Below are 17813 nucleotides of genomic sequence, written 5' to 3'. Positions count from 1 at the left end.
TCTGCTAGCTGGGCTCTACTCAGAGTGTGGGGAGGGCGGCTGACGGGCAGCCTGGAGTTGGACGCATTTTCAAAGTTTTTACTTAGTTTTTCTATCCAGCTTCTTTCCAAACAGAAATCCTGAAGTGGCTTACAATAATACACATATTCAGAATAGAGTGTTTCTGTGCCAGAAGTTGAAAAGCAAAGCCACAAACACTAGGGAAACAACAGATTTTCATCCAAACAAGAGAACTTCCGAGAGTAAAAGTCAGGGCTGGGGGCAATACTAAAAACTGAACTAAAGTGACAGACACAGGACTGTCTTGGGACAGTTGACTTGGGCCTGTCCCAAGCTAATGAGGACACACAGCCGCCCTGGTGGAAGGGGAGGGGACCGTGAGGCAGCTGCGGTCCTGTCAACAGTCCCTGGCATCTGGCACGGAGCTTCCCAGCGGCCAGGGAAAACAGGCAATAAAACATAATGCACAATTTCATTAAAGAAGGAAGTATACCTTTTCTCAAGGGCCATCAACTGTCCCATTATTAAATATACTTTTTATTCAAATATTAAAGACTATCTTGAAAACAGGAAAATACTGCCCATAAGTTGCTACCCTTTAACTTGGTCTACACAGAGATGCTGATCTGCAAAACTGTCATCACACTGCACTAACTATCCACCCAACCATCACACTGCACTAACTATCCACCCAACCATCGTACCATGAACGTTTTCACGTTTCGACATAACATCCGTTCTAATGCATTTGGATGGCTGCATAAGGTCCCATTTGATGTTCCATATCTCCTTAAGCGGTATCCTACTACTGACAAATACATATAAACAAACACCCGTCATCGTGTTATTTTCACATCTGGCTTGTCACATCTCTAGACAGCGCTGTAACAGAAGGACGGGTAGGCTACTGCTTAAATTATTTCCTTAGAATACATTTCCAGGAATGAAGCCACTGAGAAAGCATAAACATTTTCATTAATTTTGATGGACACTGCTCAGTGGATTTCCCAGTGAGTCACCCCAGGGCCCGGCAAACTCCGGTCCTCAGGCCAAATAATGTTTTAATGGGACACAGCCGTGCGCATTCATTTTCGGATTGTCTACGGCCGCTTCTGACCGAGTTACAGGGCTACAAGAGAGGCCATAGAGCCCACGAAGCGTGAAGGATTTTCCACTTGACCCCTGACACAAGACATCTGCCAACTCTTAAGTTACCTTACTATGCATCCCCACCAGCAGCTGGGCACAGGCGCGGCGCCACACTCTAACGGAAAAGAGTTACGTGGGACCCCACAGAGAGGTCAGGGAGAGAGAACAGATGTTTGCTTCCTCAACAAAGGTGTAGTATGTGTCTGCGGCAGAAGCCACAAGCTAACCACCAAAACCCACGCTCGCTTTCTTCCCCAGGAATATGGACCCGGCTAGGACGTGGCTTTCTGGCTTCCCTCCCCACTCCCCACCCTTTGCAGCGAGGTGTCGCCATCGGACGATGCTCTCGCCAGGCTGGGAGCGGAAGTGAGGTGAGCCAATTGGGGCCCATTTCCAAAAGAGAAATCTCTAGCCTGGGCTCCCAGCCTTGATCTCCACCTTCTGAACCAGTTTTTCAGAGTCTCTGTGGAGCAGTAACTACTACCTGACACAACCTAGTGCCAGCAGAAGGGTGTCCTCACCATCAAGCGTGGGGTGCGGCGTCGGTGGGCGGGCAGTGATGAGAAGAAGCAGGTATAACAGGCGTGAAGGTCGCTGACCCTCGTTAGGGCGTGGCAGAACATCTGGTGAAACTGTGGCCTATGGTAACTTTGAAAGCGTATCACATACCAGTAGCTCGAAAGAAAAAGCTGGATAGAACAAAACGTTAGTGTGCACGAGCTGCAACTTGGTGCCTCCAGCGAATTATCAGAAGAAAGACAAGAACTGCCTGGTTTGTAAGCAAAGATACAAGGGAAGAGAGAAAGAGAGGAGGGGGTCCCAGCGCCTCGAGAAAACCTAACTACTTCTCTGTCCCAAAGAACAGAAGACAAGCAGGCTGTTGTTCCAGATTATTCCGAGACTCTCTACACCAACTGAAAGATGGAGCTCTGCAGCAAAGATGAAATGAAAGCCATTGCCTCCCCATCCCCACTCACCTACGACTGAGATGGCCTCAAGGCAGCCTCTACAAGGTAAGGAAGTGTAGACAAGAAGAGCAAGAAAGAAGGCCTTAAGAGCTCCGTCTAAGGACGTGACCTCAGGTGTGGTTACCAGCCCAGGAGCTGGAGATTGGAAGCCCACCAGGTTTCTGAAGGCGCCAGGTGTGAAAGGAAGCAGAGGCCTCACCTGAGAACACACCTGCCTCCCTTCAGCCTTGATGGACCCTCAAGGTCCCCAGGCAACAGGAAGCACAACTTCCCCAGGGGTAGCTTTCCAAAGCCTACTTCTTCCAACGTGAAGTGAGGACATGGAAGATATGAAGGACTCTTGAGCAGGAAAATCTAGGGACCCAGGGGACACAGGCCCAGGGAGGTCTCCTGCACCTTCCAGAGAGCAGAGCCAGGGTCTAACCAAGAAGCCTCTGCCACAGCCAGGGGTCCCTGCCACTCCATCTCTATGCACTGGCACCTGGCTGTGCCCTTCCCATTGGCCTTGGTGTGGCCGCCCAGCTAGAGACGGCAGACCCCAACTCAGCCACCACCCACGGTCCTCTGATTCTGGTCTCATCCCTGGCTTGTGAGAGGGGCACTTATGTCTCACTGGCATAAGAGGAAATGTCTAACCTAGACTGTTGTTCTTTCTCCCCTTTCCTCTGGCTGGCATGGTGACAGCTAGGACAACATGGAAGCTGGCAGAGCTGCCATCGCCCAGGACTGAGTGACTCCATGGACGCTGGAAGCAGCACCCACGTGGACCACTGCATGAGGGAGAAAACCCTATCTTGTTCTGATTGCACTTTGGGGTCTTTAAAAAAAAAAAAAAGACACTGGAATTATCCTAATACAATACAAAAGAACTCTGCAGAGTACTATACCTGGGTGTGCCCTTGACAATATTTTAATAAAATATTAAATTTTTAATATTTTTAATAAAATCAACTTTATTCAAATAACTTTAAAGATTTTTTTTTTGAGAGAGAACAAGTAACTTTAAATGGAATATCATATCAAAGATGTAAAATGAAAACTTGTGCCACGTACCATAGAGAATGTAACCAGGAGACTAATTATGATGGAAAATACAAAACTTTTCTTGAAGAGAGAGAGCGTGAAAGGGAGCGCGAGCAGGAGAGGGGCAGAAGGAGAGAGACAGACTCCTCAGGCCAACTCTGACCCCAGTGTGGTGCCTGATGCAGGACTCCATCCGTCCACCCTGTGATCACTACCTGAGCCGAAATCAAAAGTCCAGACGCTTAAGAGACGGAGCCACGCAGGCGCCCCAAAACAGACAATTTTGTTCAATTCAAGCTGGGTACTCCTGCCTGCAAAAGGCTTTCAGGCCGAAGCCTATTTTCTCTGCTAAAACCTGACATTAAAAACATTCCCATCTAAGTAAACACTGTGGCTTTCTCTCCTTGAATTCAGAATGATGAAAAAAGAATTGAGAAAAAAAAAAATCATCTTATGATATAATTCAAGGTTCTTTATGCTGTGGCCCCTGGGCGCCCAAAGCCCCCTGGGACGACAAACAGCAGGGAGACGCGTCCAGGGGAACACACGTGCTGAATGACCTGAGGGAGGCTGGTGCTGACACCACGGGCTGAGTACGAGATGGCAGCCCACCCTCCAATCTCCATCCGTTGTAAAACAGGTATTTTTAAAATTTCCAGCGGATGCTGGCAAACAAGACAGAACACGGCTGGAGGACCAGAAATCGTGAAGAATGTGCAGAAAAGAGGATGCGGCAGATGGAAGATATGAAGCCCAGAGTGGTTCTCGACTAGGGATGCTCCAGAAGCAGGCCCTGAGGACGCCCAAAGCCCAGAGCTGGTGCGAGCTGCAAGCTGGATGACTGGCCGGCATTCTGGGAACAGAGCGGCCAGGTGAGTCCTCCCACCCCAGGTCCACACCAAGCACCGGGGAGCCCAGGCATCCGCCTCCAGGAAGGAGTCACGAGGGCAGGGACCTGAACTAGAAAGTTGGGGCAGTGAGGACGCAAACACCCAGAAAACCAGAAACCAATGCACCTCTCTCATCAGAGCATCCCTTAGTCCCTTACAGGGATGTGAGGAATCTAATGACTTAATAAATTACATGTTAAAACTAAAAAATTTGACTAAAAAACTAAATAATTGTGTGATAAGCAGAGTAATAACCATCTCCCCACCCCCCACCCACATCCTAGAACCTATGGATTCCTTCCTTATGTGGCAGAAGGGGACCTGCAGATGTGATTAAATTACAGACCTTGAGATGGAATGAGAACTGAATGATGTGGGCAGGCCCAATTTTATCAGCAGTAATCACAAGGGATCTTAGAAGAGGAAGCCAGGAGGGTGAGAGTCAGAGAAAGTGTTATGATAATGCAAACACAAGTCAGACAGCTTGGAAGATGGTCCACCATTGGCTTTGAACATGGAATGAGGGGCCACAAGCCACAGAATGCAGGCAGCCTCTAGAAGGTTCTAGAAGAGAACGGAAGAGAAGAGAAGGCAGCTTTCTAGAAGCCTCTAGAAGAGACAAGATAATAGCTTCTTCCCCAGAGCCTCCCAAAGTAACACCAACACCTTGGTTTTAGGACTTCTAACCTCCAGAACTGTAAGACAGACAATAAATTTGTGTTATTTTAAGTTCATTCGGTTGGAAAAAGAAATTCAACTGATGGGCTAAATAAATGAATGGGTACAAGGAAAAAAATACACAAGGTGAAATTTTCTCAGAGGACAAAGTAAAAAGAACAGAGATCTAGAGAGCATGAAGGAAAAGATGAGCCAAAGAGAAAAAGACAAAGTTTCAACATCTAATAGGATTTTAAAAAGAAAAAATCAGAGAGAATTGAACAGGGTACTTAAAGCATTAAAAAATGATTTCCCGGGGCACCTGGGTGGCTCAGTAGGTTAAAGCCTCTGCCTTCAGCTCAGGTCATGATCCCAGCATCCTGGGATCGAGCCCCACATCGGGCTCTCTGCTCAGCAGGGAGCCTTCTTCCCCCACCCCCTCTGCCTGCCTCTCTACCTACTTGTGATCTCTGTCAGATAAATAAATAAATAAATAATCTTTGGGAAAAAAAAAAAGATTTCCCATCACTAAAAATAGTATGAGTAATCAGATTTAAAGGGTCAGTGAGAACAAAGGGAGGGGAGGGGGTAAACTGATCTTCCCATAATTCCGATAGACTTGCCAGGATGGAGAGACAACTCCACAGTTACAGTCAGAGACCTCAACACCCTCTGCCTAAAAATTAATAGAAAAGACTAGACAAAATAGCCACGAGGTACAAGTGATTTGAACTACGTTATCAAACAATTTGACCAAACTGGCATTTACAGAACCCTTCGCCCAACAAGAACAGAACACACACGCATTTCAAGGGAAGAACATTTACAAAGATGTAAATGATGGGCCATCAAAAGGAAGTTTCAAAAAATTTTAAAGGGTACAAGCCATACAGAGTCTGTTATCTAAGAAAAATGGAATTAATCGGAAATCTAAACCGAAAGATATGGAAAATCCCCCAAATATATGGAAACTAAATAACATACCTCAAAATAAACCATGGATTCAAGAGGATATCAAACATGAAACTAGAAAGTATTCTGAAGAGGATTAAAATGAAGACAACATACCAAGATCTATGGGACGCTGCTAAAGCAGTGCTTTGAGGGAAAAACCAGCACTCAACATACAGTCTGGGGTGGACAAAAGGACTCAGTGACCTCAGCATCTACCTTAAGAAATGTGATGAGGAGGAGCAAGCAAAATCGAAAGAAGGAAGGAAATAATAAAGATCAAAGTGAAATGCAATGAGCCAGAAAACAGCAAGTGACAGAGAACCAATGAAACAGAAAACTGGTTCTTTGAGAAGACAGTGAGACATGCATCCAGAGGTAGAAAGAAGACACAAATTTTCTATCAGAAACGAGAACAGTGGCATCACTACAAAGTCTCTATCTCTCACAAGGAAAATAAGGGAATATATAAAAGACTTTATGCAGTGAATCTGGCAACTTAGGTGATATGGACAAAGGCCATGAAAGACACAAACTACCAAAGCTCACTCAGGAAGAAACAGATAACCTCAACAGCCTAGTATCTACAGGGTAATTTGATTTGCAGTTAAAAACTTTTGCACAGGGAAACATTTATTTTAAAGAGTAACTTTAGCAGAGAAAGCTGACAAGCACTGCCTCAACCAGGTGGCCAGCAAAAGCATCGATACAATTAACTTCAATAGTGACGATTCACGTTGATACCCTGAGAGTGGCACTTGGCCTCTGTGGCCTTCCAATTCCATACTCCCAATTCCATATCCCCAGTCTCATCACGAAAAAAATATCGACAAATCTCAACTAGGGACGTTCTACGAAATACCTGACCATGACCCCCAAAGCTGCCAAGCTCTTAAGAACAAAAGAAAGTCTCAGAAACTGTCATAGCCAAGAGGATTGTAAGCAGATATCATGACTAAATGTAAGGTGGTGTCTTGGATGAGATGTTGGAACAGAAAAAGGACATTAGGTAAACACTAGAAAATCTGAATGAAGTACAGACTTTAGTTATTAATAATGTATCAATACAGGGTCACTGGATGTACCAAACTTGTAAGATGTTAGTAATAAGGGAAAAAAATAATAGGGGAACAGTTTAGGGTATATAGGAATGATGTGTACTATCTCTTCAACTTTTCTATAAATCTAAAACTATTCTAAAATTAAGTTTATTTAAAAAAAAAACAACCTTTCTCACAAAGGGTTTATCCCATGAATACAAGACTGCTTTAATTAATTTCCCATAACTCACCATGTTCACAAACTAAAACAAAAAACACATTATCTCCACTGATGCCAAAGAAATTCATTCCTAATAAAAACTCTCAGCAAACTATGATGGGAAGAGAATTCAATCTGATAAAAGCATCTGTGAAAAACCTACAGCTAACATCATACTTAATTATGAGATACTGAAGGCTACCCCCTCTCATATCAAGAAAAAACTAGCAGGTGCACACCAACTATTCTATTCAACATTATACTGGAGCTTCCAGCAGGTAAAAAGGAAACAAAAATAGTTAAAGGCATCTTGACATCCAGTAAGTCTTTATTTGTAGATGACATGATCCTCTCTATAGAAAAACTTACAGGATCTACAAAAAATCTGCTGAAACTAGTAAGTGAATTTGGCAACATGACAATGTAAAAGCAAGTACAACAAAGGCAAAGTCAACAATCTACAGGAAAGACCAACAGATAAAAATCAGCAGTATGCCTACACAGTAGCAATAAAAAATTGGTAACTGATATTTTGTAAAAATGATGTTTCAAGTCACATGAAAAATATAAAGTCCTGGGAGACTGATTTAAAACTGTATTAAGTCTTATCTGCTTAAAACAGCAAAGCATGGCAGAATAGAAATTAAGAAAACTGAAGTGGAAAATAGACTGTGTTCAAGCCTGGGAAACTCCATATTGTTAAACTGTAAATCCCTACTAAATTGATTTATAGATTCAACCTCAACCAAATCAAAATCTAAGCATGATTTATTTTAGAGAAATTGAAAAGCTAATCCCATAATTCACATAGAAAAGCTATTAGAACGGCCCAAAGAGCTTTGGAAAAAGACCAACATCCCAACTTCAAGACTTAGGATGAAGCTGGAGTAACCCACTATAAAAAGTTGAATGACAACGGGCATGCAATGGTAGTACATGGCATGATACGGCTTGAGTGTTATTTTTATTCTCATAACAGCATAAATAATTGATATAGGATATAAAAATGGAAGTTACCACTGAGGCTGCAGAATTGTTAAAAAAAAAAAAAAAAAGGATCAGCAGGAGACCGCCATGTGGAAATCGCAAACACACAAACCAGATCAGAAGAGATGGGATACCAGTTTTCCCGACTCTTAATCCCAACCTTGTCTATGCTACAGATGGGTCAGGAGATGGAGATCAGAAAGGGCTTTTAGAGAAATTTCTGGAGAGCCTGAAGGTGGTGTTTACGTTCTTCCCTATTTCACATCAAGTCAAGGGAGACTTTTAAAAGACCCGTAAGAGAGCTTGAAATGGGCTCCCTGGAGCTTTAAGAACAGAAGTAGTGGATGGAGAAAGAGAGAAGCCACCTACCATCCCTTTGCTGACACCAATCTTTCCCCTACAACAGGCCAGAACTTGAGGAGGGAGAGCCCAGCTTGAAATCAAGATCCTGCAACCATACACTCAAGTAAGCGGAAGACTGACGTTACCCAAGAGGAGCCACGTAACTCACGGGGCTGCCCATGTCCTCACCAAGAAGTAGAGGCAACATTTTACCTAACAGGGTGGGGTGGGGAGTTGTGCATTGTCAAAATGATGGTGCCACGATGAAAACAGTGATTATGAGTAACTTGGAGGAGGAGGGAGGGAGGGGAAGTACATGGGAGGCTGAGGACAGGGAGCACAGTCTTCTTCTGCCGTATCAGGAAACCACAGATATTATCCCAAACCAAAAAATTAAGAACTAGCAATAAAAGCGTATCATTTAGAACAATGGAGCTAAATACCAAACAAAGAGTTGAAAGTGGGTTCTTCTGAGAGCAGGAAATGAAGATGGGGAGAGGGTAGAAAGGGAGACAGCTGCTTTTCATTAAAAGCCTGGTAGCAGGGACGCCGGGGTGGCTCAGTTTGTTAAGCCTCTGCCTTCGGCTCAGGTCATGATCCCAGCATCCTGGGATCAAGTCCCGCTTCGTGCTCCTTGCTCGGCAGGGAGCCTGCTTCTCCCTCTGCCTCTGCCTGCTTGTGTGTACTCTCTCTCTCTGGCAAATAAATAAAATCTTAAAAAAAAAAAAAAAGCCTGTTTCTTTTTTTCTGGAACTATATGCATATATTAGTCCCATCATTTTTATTTTTTAATTGAAAAAAAATCTCAAAAGATAACAACAGTGTTGGAAGAAAATCCCACGGGCAGGAGTGTTACGGAGAGACAGTTTGAAATCCATGGGCAAATAAGTGAACTTCAACTTCCGTCCCATACAAAAACTAACTCAGAGTAGGCCATGGACTGAAATGTAAATGTGTACAACTCTGGGGGAAAAGCACAGGAGAACCTGTTCAGGGATAGACAGCGAAAGCTCAGACTTGACATCAAAAGCGGGATCTTAAAAGGAAGAAATGAGAAACTGAACTTCACACCACAACTAAAAACTCTGATCTTTCGAAAACCCTGTTAGGAGAATAAAAAGAAGCCACAGAGTGAAAGAAAACATTTGCAAGCCACAGATTCGTCAAAGGACTTATATTCAGAATACATAAAGAACTCTAAAATCGTAACAATAGGGGCGCCTATTAGGCTCAGTTAGAAGAGCAACGCACTCTTGATCTCAGGGTCATGAGTTTAAGCCCCACATTGGGTGTAGAGATCACTTAAATAATAAAACTTTAAAAAAAAAAAAACACAACTATAAACTGGGAGGGATAAAAACCTATGACTATCCCCATATGTAAAGAATGCGAATGAATCAATACAGCAAAGTAAACAACTGACAGGAGAAATAAATACATTACACGGACAGACAGTTCAGACCTAAGAAAATACAAATGGCAAACGCAACTACGGGGGTAGGGAGGTGGGGTTCAACTTGACTGGTTATCACAGAAAGGCAAATGAAGATCGAATACTCTTTTTTACCCATGAGTGCTTGGCAAAAACGGAAGTCAAATGACCGGGTACCGGGAAACAGGCGCTCCTACCCCCGGAGCAGCGTTTGACATTTGCGCTCACTCTAACCTCCAAGGAAGACGTGCCCGTTGGCCCACGGAGGCAGACACAGTACCTGCTTTCAGCCAGTAACGGAAACAACCTTGGTGTCCATTAATAGGGAAATGGTATATATAATGGAAAGCTATGAAGCTGTTCAAAACTCGGGGGACAGAGACAGATCCATAGGCCCGACACGGAAATAACTCCAAGAGAAAGGAAGCCGCAAACAGTACCCCTCGTGCAACCTTGTATTTGACAACCAGAAAAAGTCTAAAACCGTGTCTATACAGTGTCTGTAGACGGGGCAGGGTCCGTACCAAAGTGCCAGTTTTTGAAACCTAAGTATCCCAAACCGGGAAGCTGGAAAAGGAGCATTCCTGAGAGGAGAGGAAGGTGGGATTCACCAAACGGCCAAAGAAAAATGTGTGGGGTGTCAGGCGGAATGCAGCAGTAAGCAGAGGCTCCTGGCCATGCCTCCCTCCCAGAGTACACTTAAGTACACTCAGCCGCACAGAACGGTCGTCTCACCTGTTGTCTTTGCTGTCGAGGCGGCGGACACCCCATTGAGCTCACTGGGACTCCTCTTGATGGGCCGTGGCTTATATTCTCGTCTGGGGACACTGGATGCAGCTGATATCCTGAAACACGCATATGAAGACCAGTCAGACGTCAGATGGAGAAAGCCACACCCCCAAGTGTACGTTTCTGCGCTGCCTGGGGGAGCTTACGGACTTGGGGGAGGGGTGGTGGTCGGGAAGGGGTAACTTCTACGCATTGGTTCGCGAGTAGCTCAAAGTGAAAGGTGTGATGTCCCCGGTGTAGTTTTTCAGCTATGTATTTGGTGGGGGGGGGGGTCCCTCTCACGGTCTCTGAGGCCCCTGTGAGGGTCAGGGTTCTACGGGGCACCCACCACCACCTGCCTTTTCTCCCCTTGTGCTCGCGGAAAGAGAAAGATACACAAACGTGCTTGGGTGAGCACTGCAGGCTTCCCGCCCCCCCACCAAAAAGAGTAGAGGACCGGCCACACCTGAGAATTCTGCCACCAATTCAAGCAAACCTGTCTCCAAATGTACCCATTCTCATCATCCCAGGTAAAACAATATTCTGTTACCAAATCTGGTCAAGAATGGGGTCTTTTTTTTTTTTTACCCCATTATATTAATGGAGTTACCGTGCCTACCACCTGTGAGAGTACTAATTTTCAGAGAAGTACAGAATACGTCATCGTTAAGGCCCGAGGGCAACAGCCATCTTTCTTTGGTCACTCAGAAGGTATTTTTGACTCAGTCTGTCTCCAAGTCAGTGTTACGAGCCTGGCCTGCTCCCTGTCCTGGTGGAAGAGAAACGCATCTTCTTTCCAGATAGTGACATACTTTCTGCATCATCTGTATCATCTCACACTTCTCCACATCCCCACCCGCTGGCGAGGAAATATAGGCCATCGCCGCCCCAAGCTCCGGCTCTCAAATCGGCAATGAAGCCGGGACGACTCTACTCCGTGAGCAGCTCCGTCTGGTCGCCCTGAACACAGGTCACAGAAAAGGGCTTTGGTGACACAGCAAAGGACAGTCTGCTCTGGCGATGGCCCAGAGCCACGTCCTTATTACCTTCAGGGCTGTCACACACCCAACCATGAAAGCCAGCCAAGAACATTCAGAACAGAATGGGGCGGTGGGAAGGGGTGGATGGAGGGACAGGCGGACAGAGGGACGGACAGACGGAGAGGCTGGTTGGGGTGGAGGCCCTCACCGCATCCGCAGCTTGCTCTGTAACTCCTGCAGGATCTCGGTGGACTGTCTGTGGTAGTCCAGAGCTGCCTCTACAAACACGGCCAACTGGCTGACTTGTTCTACCTGCGGCAAAGTGAAAAATTATGCCAAGGCCTGGGTAACATTCAGGGAGAGCATGCGGGGACCAGCACCAAGGACCCGGCTTTGTGTCATCCTCGGCGCTGGTCTGTTTCACTTCCTGACTCTCGGGAGATTTTTATGCTGGGAAGTTCATGGACCTGAGCATAGGGGTGGGAGATAAAGCCTTTCCAATGACATGGGAAGCCAACACTGAGTCAACGAACCCCTTCCTTCGTGAAACGTCTCTATGGGCATCTTCTAAGTCAGATCAGGAAGCTACGTAAATAAAGTTGTCCTCACGTAAGAAGGGAAACCAGGGGCAGGGTGGGCACCAGGGCAAAGACTTGCCAGCTCCCGCTGTGTCTCGTTGCTGTCCGCACAAAATCCTGGCCATGAACGTAACAGCTGAAAGGAATGACCTCTACAGCCTCTGGCATCTCTCATTTCCTTAAATTGAGACATTCATGAGATGTGTGACCAGATCACAGCAGACGGAAAAGCTAAAGTAGAAAATCTCTATCGTATAAGAAACCCTGCGAGGCCGGGGGGTGCGTGGATTGAGGAAGACATGTCTCCTGTGGGAGCTTCCTGACTTCCCCCACGTGTCTGAGCAGCTGCTGGAGAAAAGCAGGACTCACGACACTGATGTCGACAAGCCTCGGATGCAGGACCTCTGGGCTGGGGTGATATGGACCCCAGCAAGCGCCCCATAACCTCCAGCTCCAGAGAAGGACACAAACCAAAATCAATCCCCCCTCATCCGTCCAAAGCATCCCCAAAGCCTAGGCGTCATTCCCACATGCTAAGCAGCTTGAGGACAGACTTGCCCCGATTATCTCCCCCCCCCCCCCACGTACCCCATGAGACCAACCTTCAAAGACCCAGGCTGCTTCCATCTGCTGCTACAGACCGTGCTTTGCCTGCCCTTATGCTCGCTTCCCTTCGCACGCACCACTTGAAACACGGGTTCAGTGAGCACTTATGACCCACAGCATCCCACTGATGACCCGCCGTGCTCCGCATCCGAACAGGAAATCCTGCTGTGCTACATTCACTTTTCCACGCTCGCAGCAGGAAGAGCACCAAGCCTAGCCTTAAATTCCCCAAACCCGATAAACACAACAAAGACAGCCAGGCCCCTCAGAAATTCTACGGATTTCTTAAGGTTCACCTCTCTGGCTTTCCCTGTGAAACACGTCCCGTGCCATGGCCCAGCGCGACCACAGAAGAATCTGCAGCAGCAGGAAACGGGCTCCCCGGTGGGGCAGGGGGTGGGGGCGGTGGGCCGGGTCCAAGCTGAGCCCCACCTCGCTGCCTTGAGTAAAGTCAACTTCTATTTTAATGCCCACTTTGACATACATTTGGCATTTCTCTTTTCAAAGGAGCAATGAGAAAATGAACTGGAAACGTACAGGGAGGGAAGGGGGCGGAGAGGGAAAGATCGCCAGCTCTCCGGTCTGGGGGCCTCAAACAAGTTCTGTACCCTGGAGAGGCATATGCCACTCTTCGGTCGATGGCTGACTTTGGGAAGGAAAGGAATCCCAAGGCCCCTTGAGAGAGAACAGCAGTGCCGCGAGTGGCCTGCATACAGTAGGCGCTCAATGCAGCCTGGAGGAGAGGTGGTACTACACCACAAAGTGCTTGCTGGAAGCCACGTGGTACCACAAGGGGCTCACATGCCTCCCCGGGCCAGGAAGCGGAGGCGTCCAGCTGTCCCTGGGCCATCAGCAGCAAGGTGCGCGTGGGTGGTCTCTGCTTCCCAGACCCCGGTCAGGACCAACACCCAGACGGGCAGAACCACAGCAGTGCTAAAGCCAGGCCTTGCGAGCACCCGTCCGGAAGGCAGAGCGTGTCTGCGCGGGCCACACGGCTTGATCTGGCCACCCGCCTGCTGACTCCGGGAAGGTCACCTGGGATGCGAAGACAGCGGTAACTCTGCTTCCAGCCGGGACCAGCGCTGCCCCGTTGCTGGGGCCACCTCGGGAGCAAAGTGGGACCACGCACCGTGGGAGGGTTCACACCATGCACACGGTGCTCCCGGCTCAGGGTAAAGGGCCCTCGCCGCCAGGATGGCTCACACCTGGCCAGGGGCCCGAAGCAAGAGGCTCGGACGGCCCAGTAAGCTAAAGGAGGGGGGAGGGAGGGGCCAGACAGGCCGCGGTGCTGGCAAATGGTGGGCGAGGATGAAGAAGGTACCGGGGTGGGAGGGGGTCATGGAACCAGAAAGAGCTTATGACGGACTGAAAAATGGCCTCCATAGACGCCCAAGCCCATGTCCCCAAATCTGTGGCAAAAGAGACTCTGCAGGGGAGTTAAAGGTCTTGAACTAGACGACAACCTGGGTTATCTGGGTGGCCCAGTATCATCCCCGGGTCCTATGAGAGTAAAGCAGGAAGGTCAGAGTCCAAGGAGGAGGTCCCTGAGGGGAGGCAGAGGCAGACATATCAGGACACCCGGGCTTCGCGGCAGACCCCACACCACTCCAGGCTTCCTGGCTCCCTTCCCTGTAGCAAGACTCAGTGTCTCTCCAGGGTGCCACCCGTGGGTGCTCTCTACTCCACGACCCTCTCGTTAGCTGCAAACCCACGGCTGATTACACGCATATGAGGCTGCTGGGGGTACTGAGCCCTTGCGGATGGAGGCAGAGCACTGACATCCCTGTGCTACTGTGGGCTGTGGCCCCAGGGACACTTGAATTGGATCTGGGCCACTGAGGTGACCCGGAGACCAAGTGCAAAGGATCTGGGCTGAACCCAAAGGAAGGATGTCTCCGAGGACTGCATCGTGTAGAAAGGTCGGCTCTCCGCAGGTTATGGAAGCAGGTGGCCAAGTACAGCAGGGCGGAGAGGCACACCCTGAAGGACATGGCACGAGGAGAGAGGACAGGGTTGGCAGCAGGTAGCGTCTGCCCCCAGATGCCCAAAATCTGCAGCGTGCCCGGTGTGTGCGGATAAGGAAACGCATCTCTTCTGGAACTCGACAAGCCGTCCCCTCCCACAATGGAAAACGACACATTTCCAACGGAGAGAGCATCTTCGATTTGAACTGTGGTGGTCCGAGTGATCTCTTGTCTGTCCTATCAGAGACCTCCACTCCTTCTGGACCCCCCGGAGAAGCCAGAAGTCTGGGCACAAACAGACGTCTTTGCTAATGGGGGGAGAGCTTTACCCAGAGTTTCTGAGGAAGTCAGAGCAAGGCAATTAACTCAGTGCCCTGGGTCACAGCCCCTTGGGCTTCCATTCTCCACTTCACCTTCCTAAAGTTAGGTTTCCTGCACGAAGTTGGTCACGTGGTGCTGGACACCTGTAGGTCAAGTGACTGTCCAGGGATAAAGAGCTGAGCAGAAGTAAGACCACATCAGAGATCAGGTGGTCTGTTCCTCGTTGGGTGCCTTCTCTCCATAAGCCCAGTTTCTCCTAATGGACCCCGTGCCACGTGTCACCAGTCCCTTGAAATGACAGCGATAACGATGGTGTTGGAAGTGTCCTCCGGTTGAACAAGTCTGAGACGCTCCCCGCTGCTCCCTGTCTCAGGAATCTCTTCGAGATGAATTTCTCCCGTTATCACATGAAGACTCTTGGGATCAGAAAACCTAGTTCTGTCCACGTGAGGATCTGCCAACTCACTTGACTGTAGAGACGTTATTCGTGCGACCTATCGTGTTCCATGGAATGAATTTTGGAAAAATGCCACTCGGGACCAATGGAAAGAACCCGGGAATGTGCAACCCAGAAACCCCACTTGCTGCGGGAGTCCAGGGATGGAGGGAGGATGCCCAGGTGGGAGGCAGCTGTCCGTCCTCACAGGCCTGGAATGGGGTCTTCTAGGTGCTCTCTCGGGCTCCTGCCAAAGTCAGACCTACCTTCCGTGACGTCAAGGGGGAGGGATAAGCTTCCCTGCAAAGACAGGAGGAGGGGGTTAGCAGGCCTTGGGATACGCCGTTCCCAAGAAATGGTGAAGGCAGCAGCCGACCTGCTCCATTTCCCGCTCCCCCGCCTCAGAGCGGACTGTGGTGGGTGCAGAGGCCCCTCTCCTAGGGGGAGCCCCGCCAGTCCCAGCCAGGCACGTCCCAAGGGCTCAGCCACAGGCCTGTCCTCTGGGGCTCCCGGGAAAGCTGGAGGACCCAAACACCTGCGGGCTTGCGTCTGCGCCGGGAAGAAGAGGCTACCCCTCGAGTGAGAGGTGAAGAGATGCCCAAGGCCTCCAATCCAGCCCTGACGGGCAGGACAACCGAGGACCCCAGTGTGCGGCCAGAGGAGACTTCTCTTTGCTTCTCCCGCTCGCAACTCTGCCAAACTCAGAGAGGAAGACAGACGCCAGTCTCCTCGGGAACGTTGGAGTGACAGATTCGGGTCCCTCACGCCACGCCCTCCTTCCTTCTACGTCACAGGTGCAGGGGAGCTCTGTCTGACCGAGGGCGTCGGGGGCCTCCGACAAGCAGGGTGTCTGCACCCAATGGGCAATAACTGGGTCCTGCTGCTGTCTTGAGTTCTTTAAGAACGTGGGCTCGCAAACCATGATCGCCTTCCCACTCTGCCCGCCTCACTGCCCCGGGGGGTCCAAGGTCTAGACTTCAGGGCCAAGGAGGCAACAGGAGTCCCACCACGGGCCCAGGCCCATGCGGCCCACACAGATTTCCAGAAAGTTCTGTCCTCTGGGCGAGGGGCCGGTACGTGTCCCTGGTTCAGCTGTGCCTATTTGTCTCTCAGCTGGGAGAATACACATGCGAAGACAGATGAGCAGACACCCCCTGGTAACCCCACAAACGGCCTGTTAGCCGGAAAACCCTAGGCAAGAGGTGGATCTCTGGCGTTATCTGGCGAAGCCGTTCTAGAGTCTTTGCCATGGCTACAGGACGTGAGCGCTGGACAAGACACCAGCCGCTCCCTGGACAGTGACACTCGGGTTTGAACCGTCGGTGCCAGGCAGAGATGGGTGGGCAGCACCGGGCCACACAGGCCACAGACACGCCCCTGCCCTCGCTCCATCTGCGGCGCTCTGCTCGTCTCCCTCCTCCAGCCCATCTTCACTCCTGCTGGGGAGGAGATGAGGGAACGTTCCTTGATCACTGGATGGCTTATTCTGCTCCCAAAGCCAGCGTTGCGCAGCTGGAGGCCCCGTGTCTGAGTGCGTCTGGAGGGCTGAGTTAGGGCGGCTTCCGTCAGCTGAGGGCAGAAGGAGCAGAAGTCCTAGCTGGACACCTGTGGACCCCTGGCATCCCCTCCAGCTCCGCTGCCAGGAGGCCTGGAGGCTTCATTCCTGGGTGTTCTCATCGGTGAAAAGGGCTGCCCCTTGGTTCCAGTCTGGCTTCTGTGTCCATTCCTCAGATGGGCGACCAGCTCTGACCCCAAACCTCTAGCTCATGATGGTACCAGCATCTCCCACCTGTATCTGGAGGAAGTCCCCACAGCAGGTGCCAGGCCAGGCAGAAAGCACCGTCCAATCCCCTGGACAGACCCACCATGTTTACCTGGGAAGTTAGACCCCGGCCACCTTTAGTGGCAGGATCAGCTCCTGGAGGAAAACCCAGCCATCCCGAAGCTTCACTCCCCCTCCAGGGCCTCCTCACCAAGAACGGCAGCAGGCACAGCTACAAGGGGCCGAGTGGCAAAGGCTGGGCAGGAGCTGGTGACCCAGAGAGAGCAGGAAGTCAGGGATCTGCGGGCTGCAGAGCCCCTGGGACTGGCCTGGGTGCAGAGAAGGGCGAGGGCAGGGCTGAGAGCTCCGTGAATGCCTCCTCCCCCCACGCCCTGGTTCTCTCTCTTTCCCCCAAGTCACCTGCTGTTGAACCCCAAACACTGACCACCTCCCCATCCACCTGTCAGGTCTGAGGGCTGAACTGGAGAAGATTTTCTAGACCACGTCTCATCCACAGGACTGCCAGGCCACCTGGGTATGGCCCAGACACGCCAACATGGCAAAGGTCAAGAGAGTGTCCTTCTGGGTCTGACTGCTGTTGCCCCAAGAACAGGAGGACGGCAGCCTTGTGAGTGTCCTCCACTATGAGCCTACAAAGGGGGAACGGTGAAAGCAGGTGCCACCCCCAGCATCATGAGTCACTCAGCAGATGGCCCCTCGTCACTGTCACTATCACTGC

At 49.7% G+C, this 17813-nt stretch overlaps 1 protein-coding gene across 4 annotated transcripts in view; it reads right to left on the bottom strand.

Moving 5' to 3' along the window:
- The window catches only part of SH3GL3 (SH3 domain containing GRB2 like 3, endophilin A3), a 129708-nt gene that overhangs the window by 14013 nt on the left and 97882 nt on the right, over positions 1-17813 (bottom strand). For all 4 annotated transcript variants that reach the window (XM_032836848.1, XM_032836846.1, XM_032836847.1 and 1 more), the window contains 2 exons: positions 11616-11719; positions 10395-10504 (listed from right to left, as the gene is read on the bottom strand). In XM_032836848.1, coding sequence (XP_032692739.1) covers positions 10395-10504; positions 11616-11719 — 214 coding nt within the window. The remainder of the gene's footprint in view (positions 1-10394; positions 10505-11615; positions 11720-17813) is intronic.

This window comes from Lontra canadensis, unplaced genomic scaffold, assembly GCF_010015895.1.
Source record: "Lontra canadensis isolate GAN:19392208 unplaced genomic scaffold, GSC_riverotter_1.0 scaffold94, whole genome shotgun sequence".
In the NCBI taxonomy this organism is placed as follows: domain Eukaryota; kingdom Metazoa; phylum Chordata; class Mammalia; order Carnivora; family Mustelidae; genus Lontra; species Lontra canadensis.
This window is presented reverse-complemented; position numbering and strand designations above follow the sequence as displayed.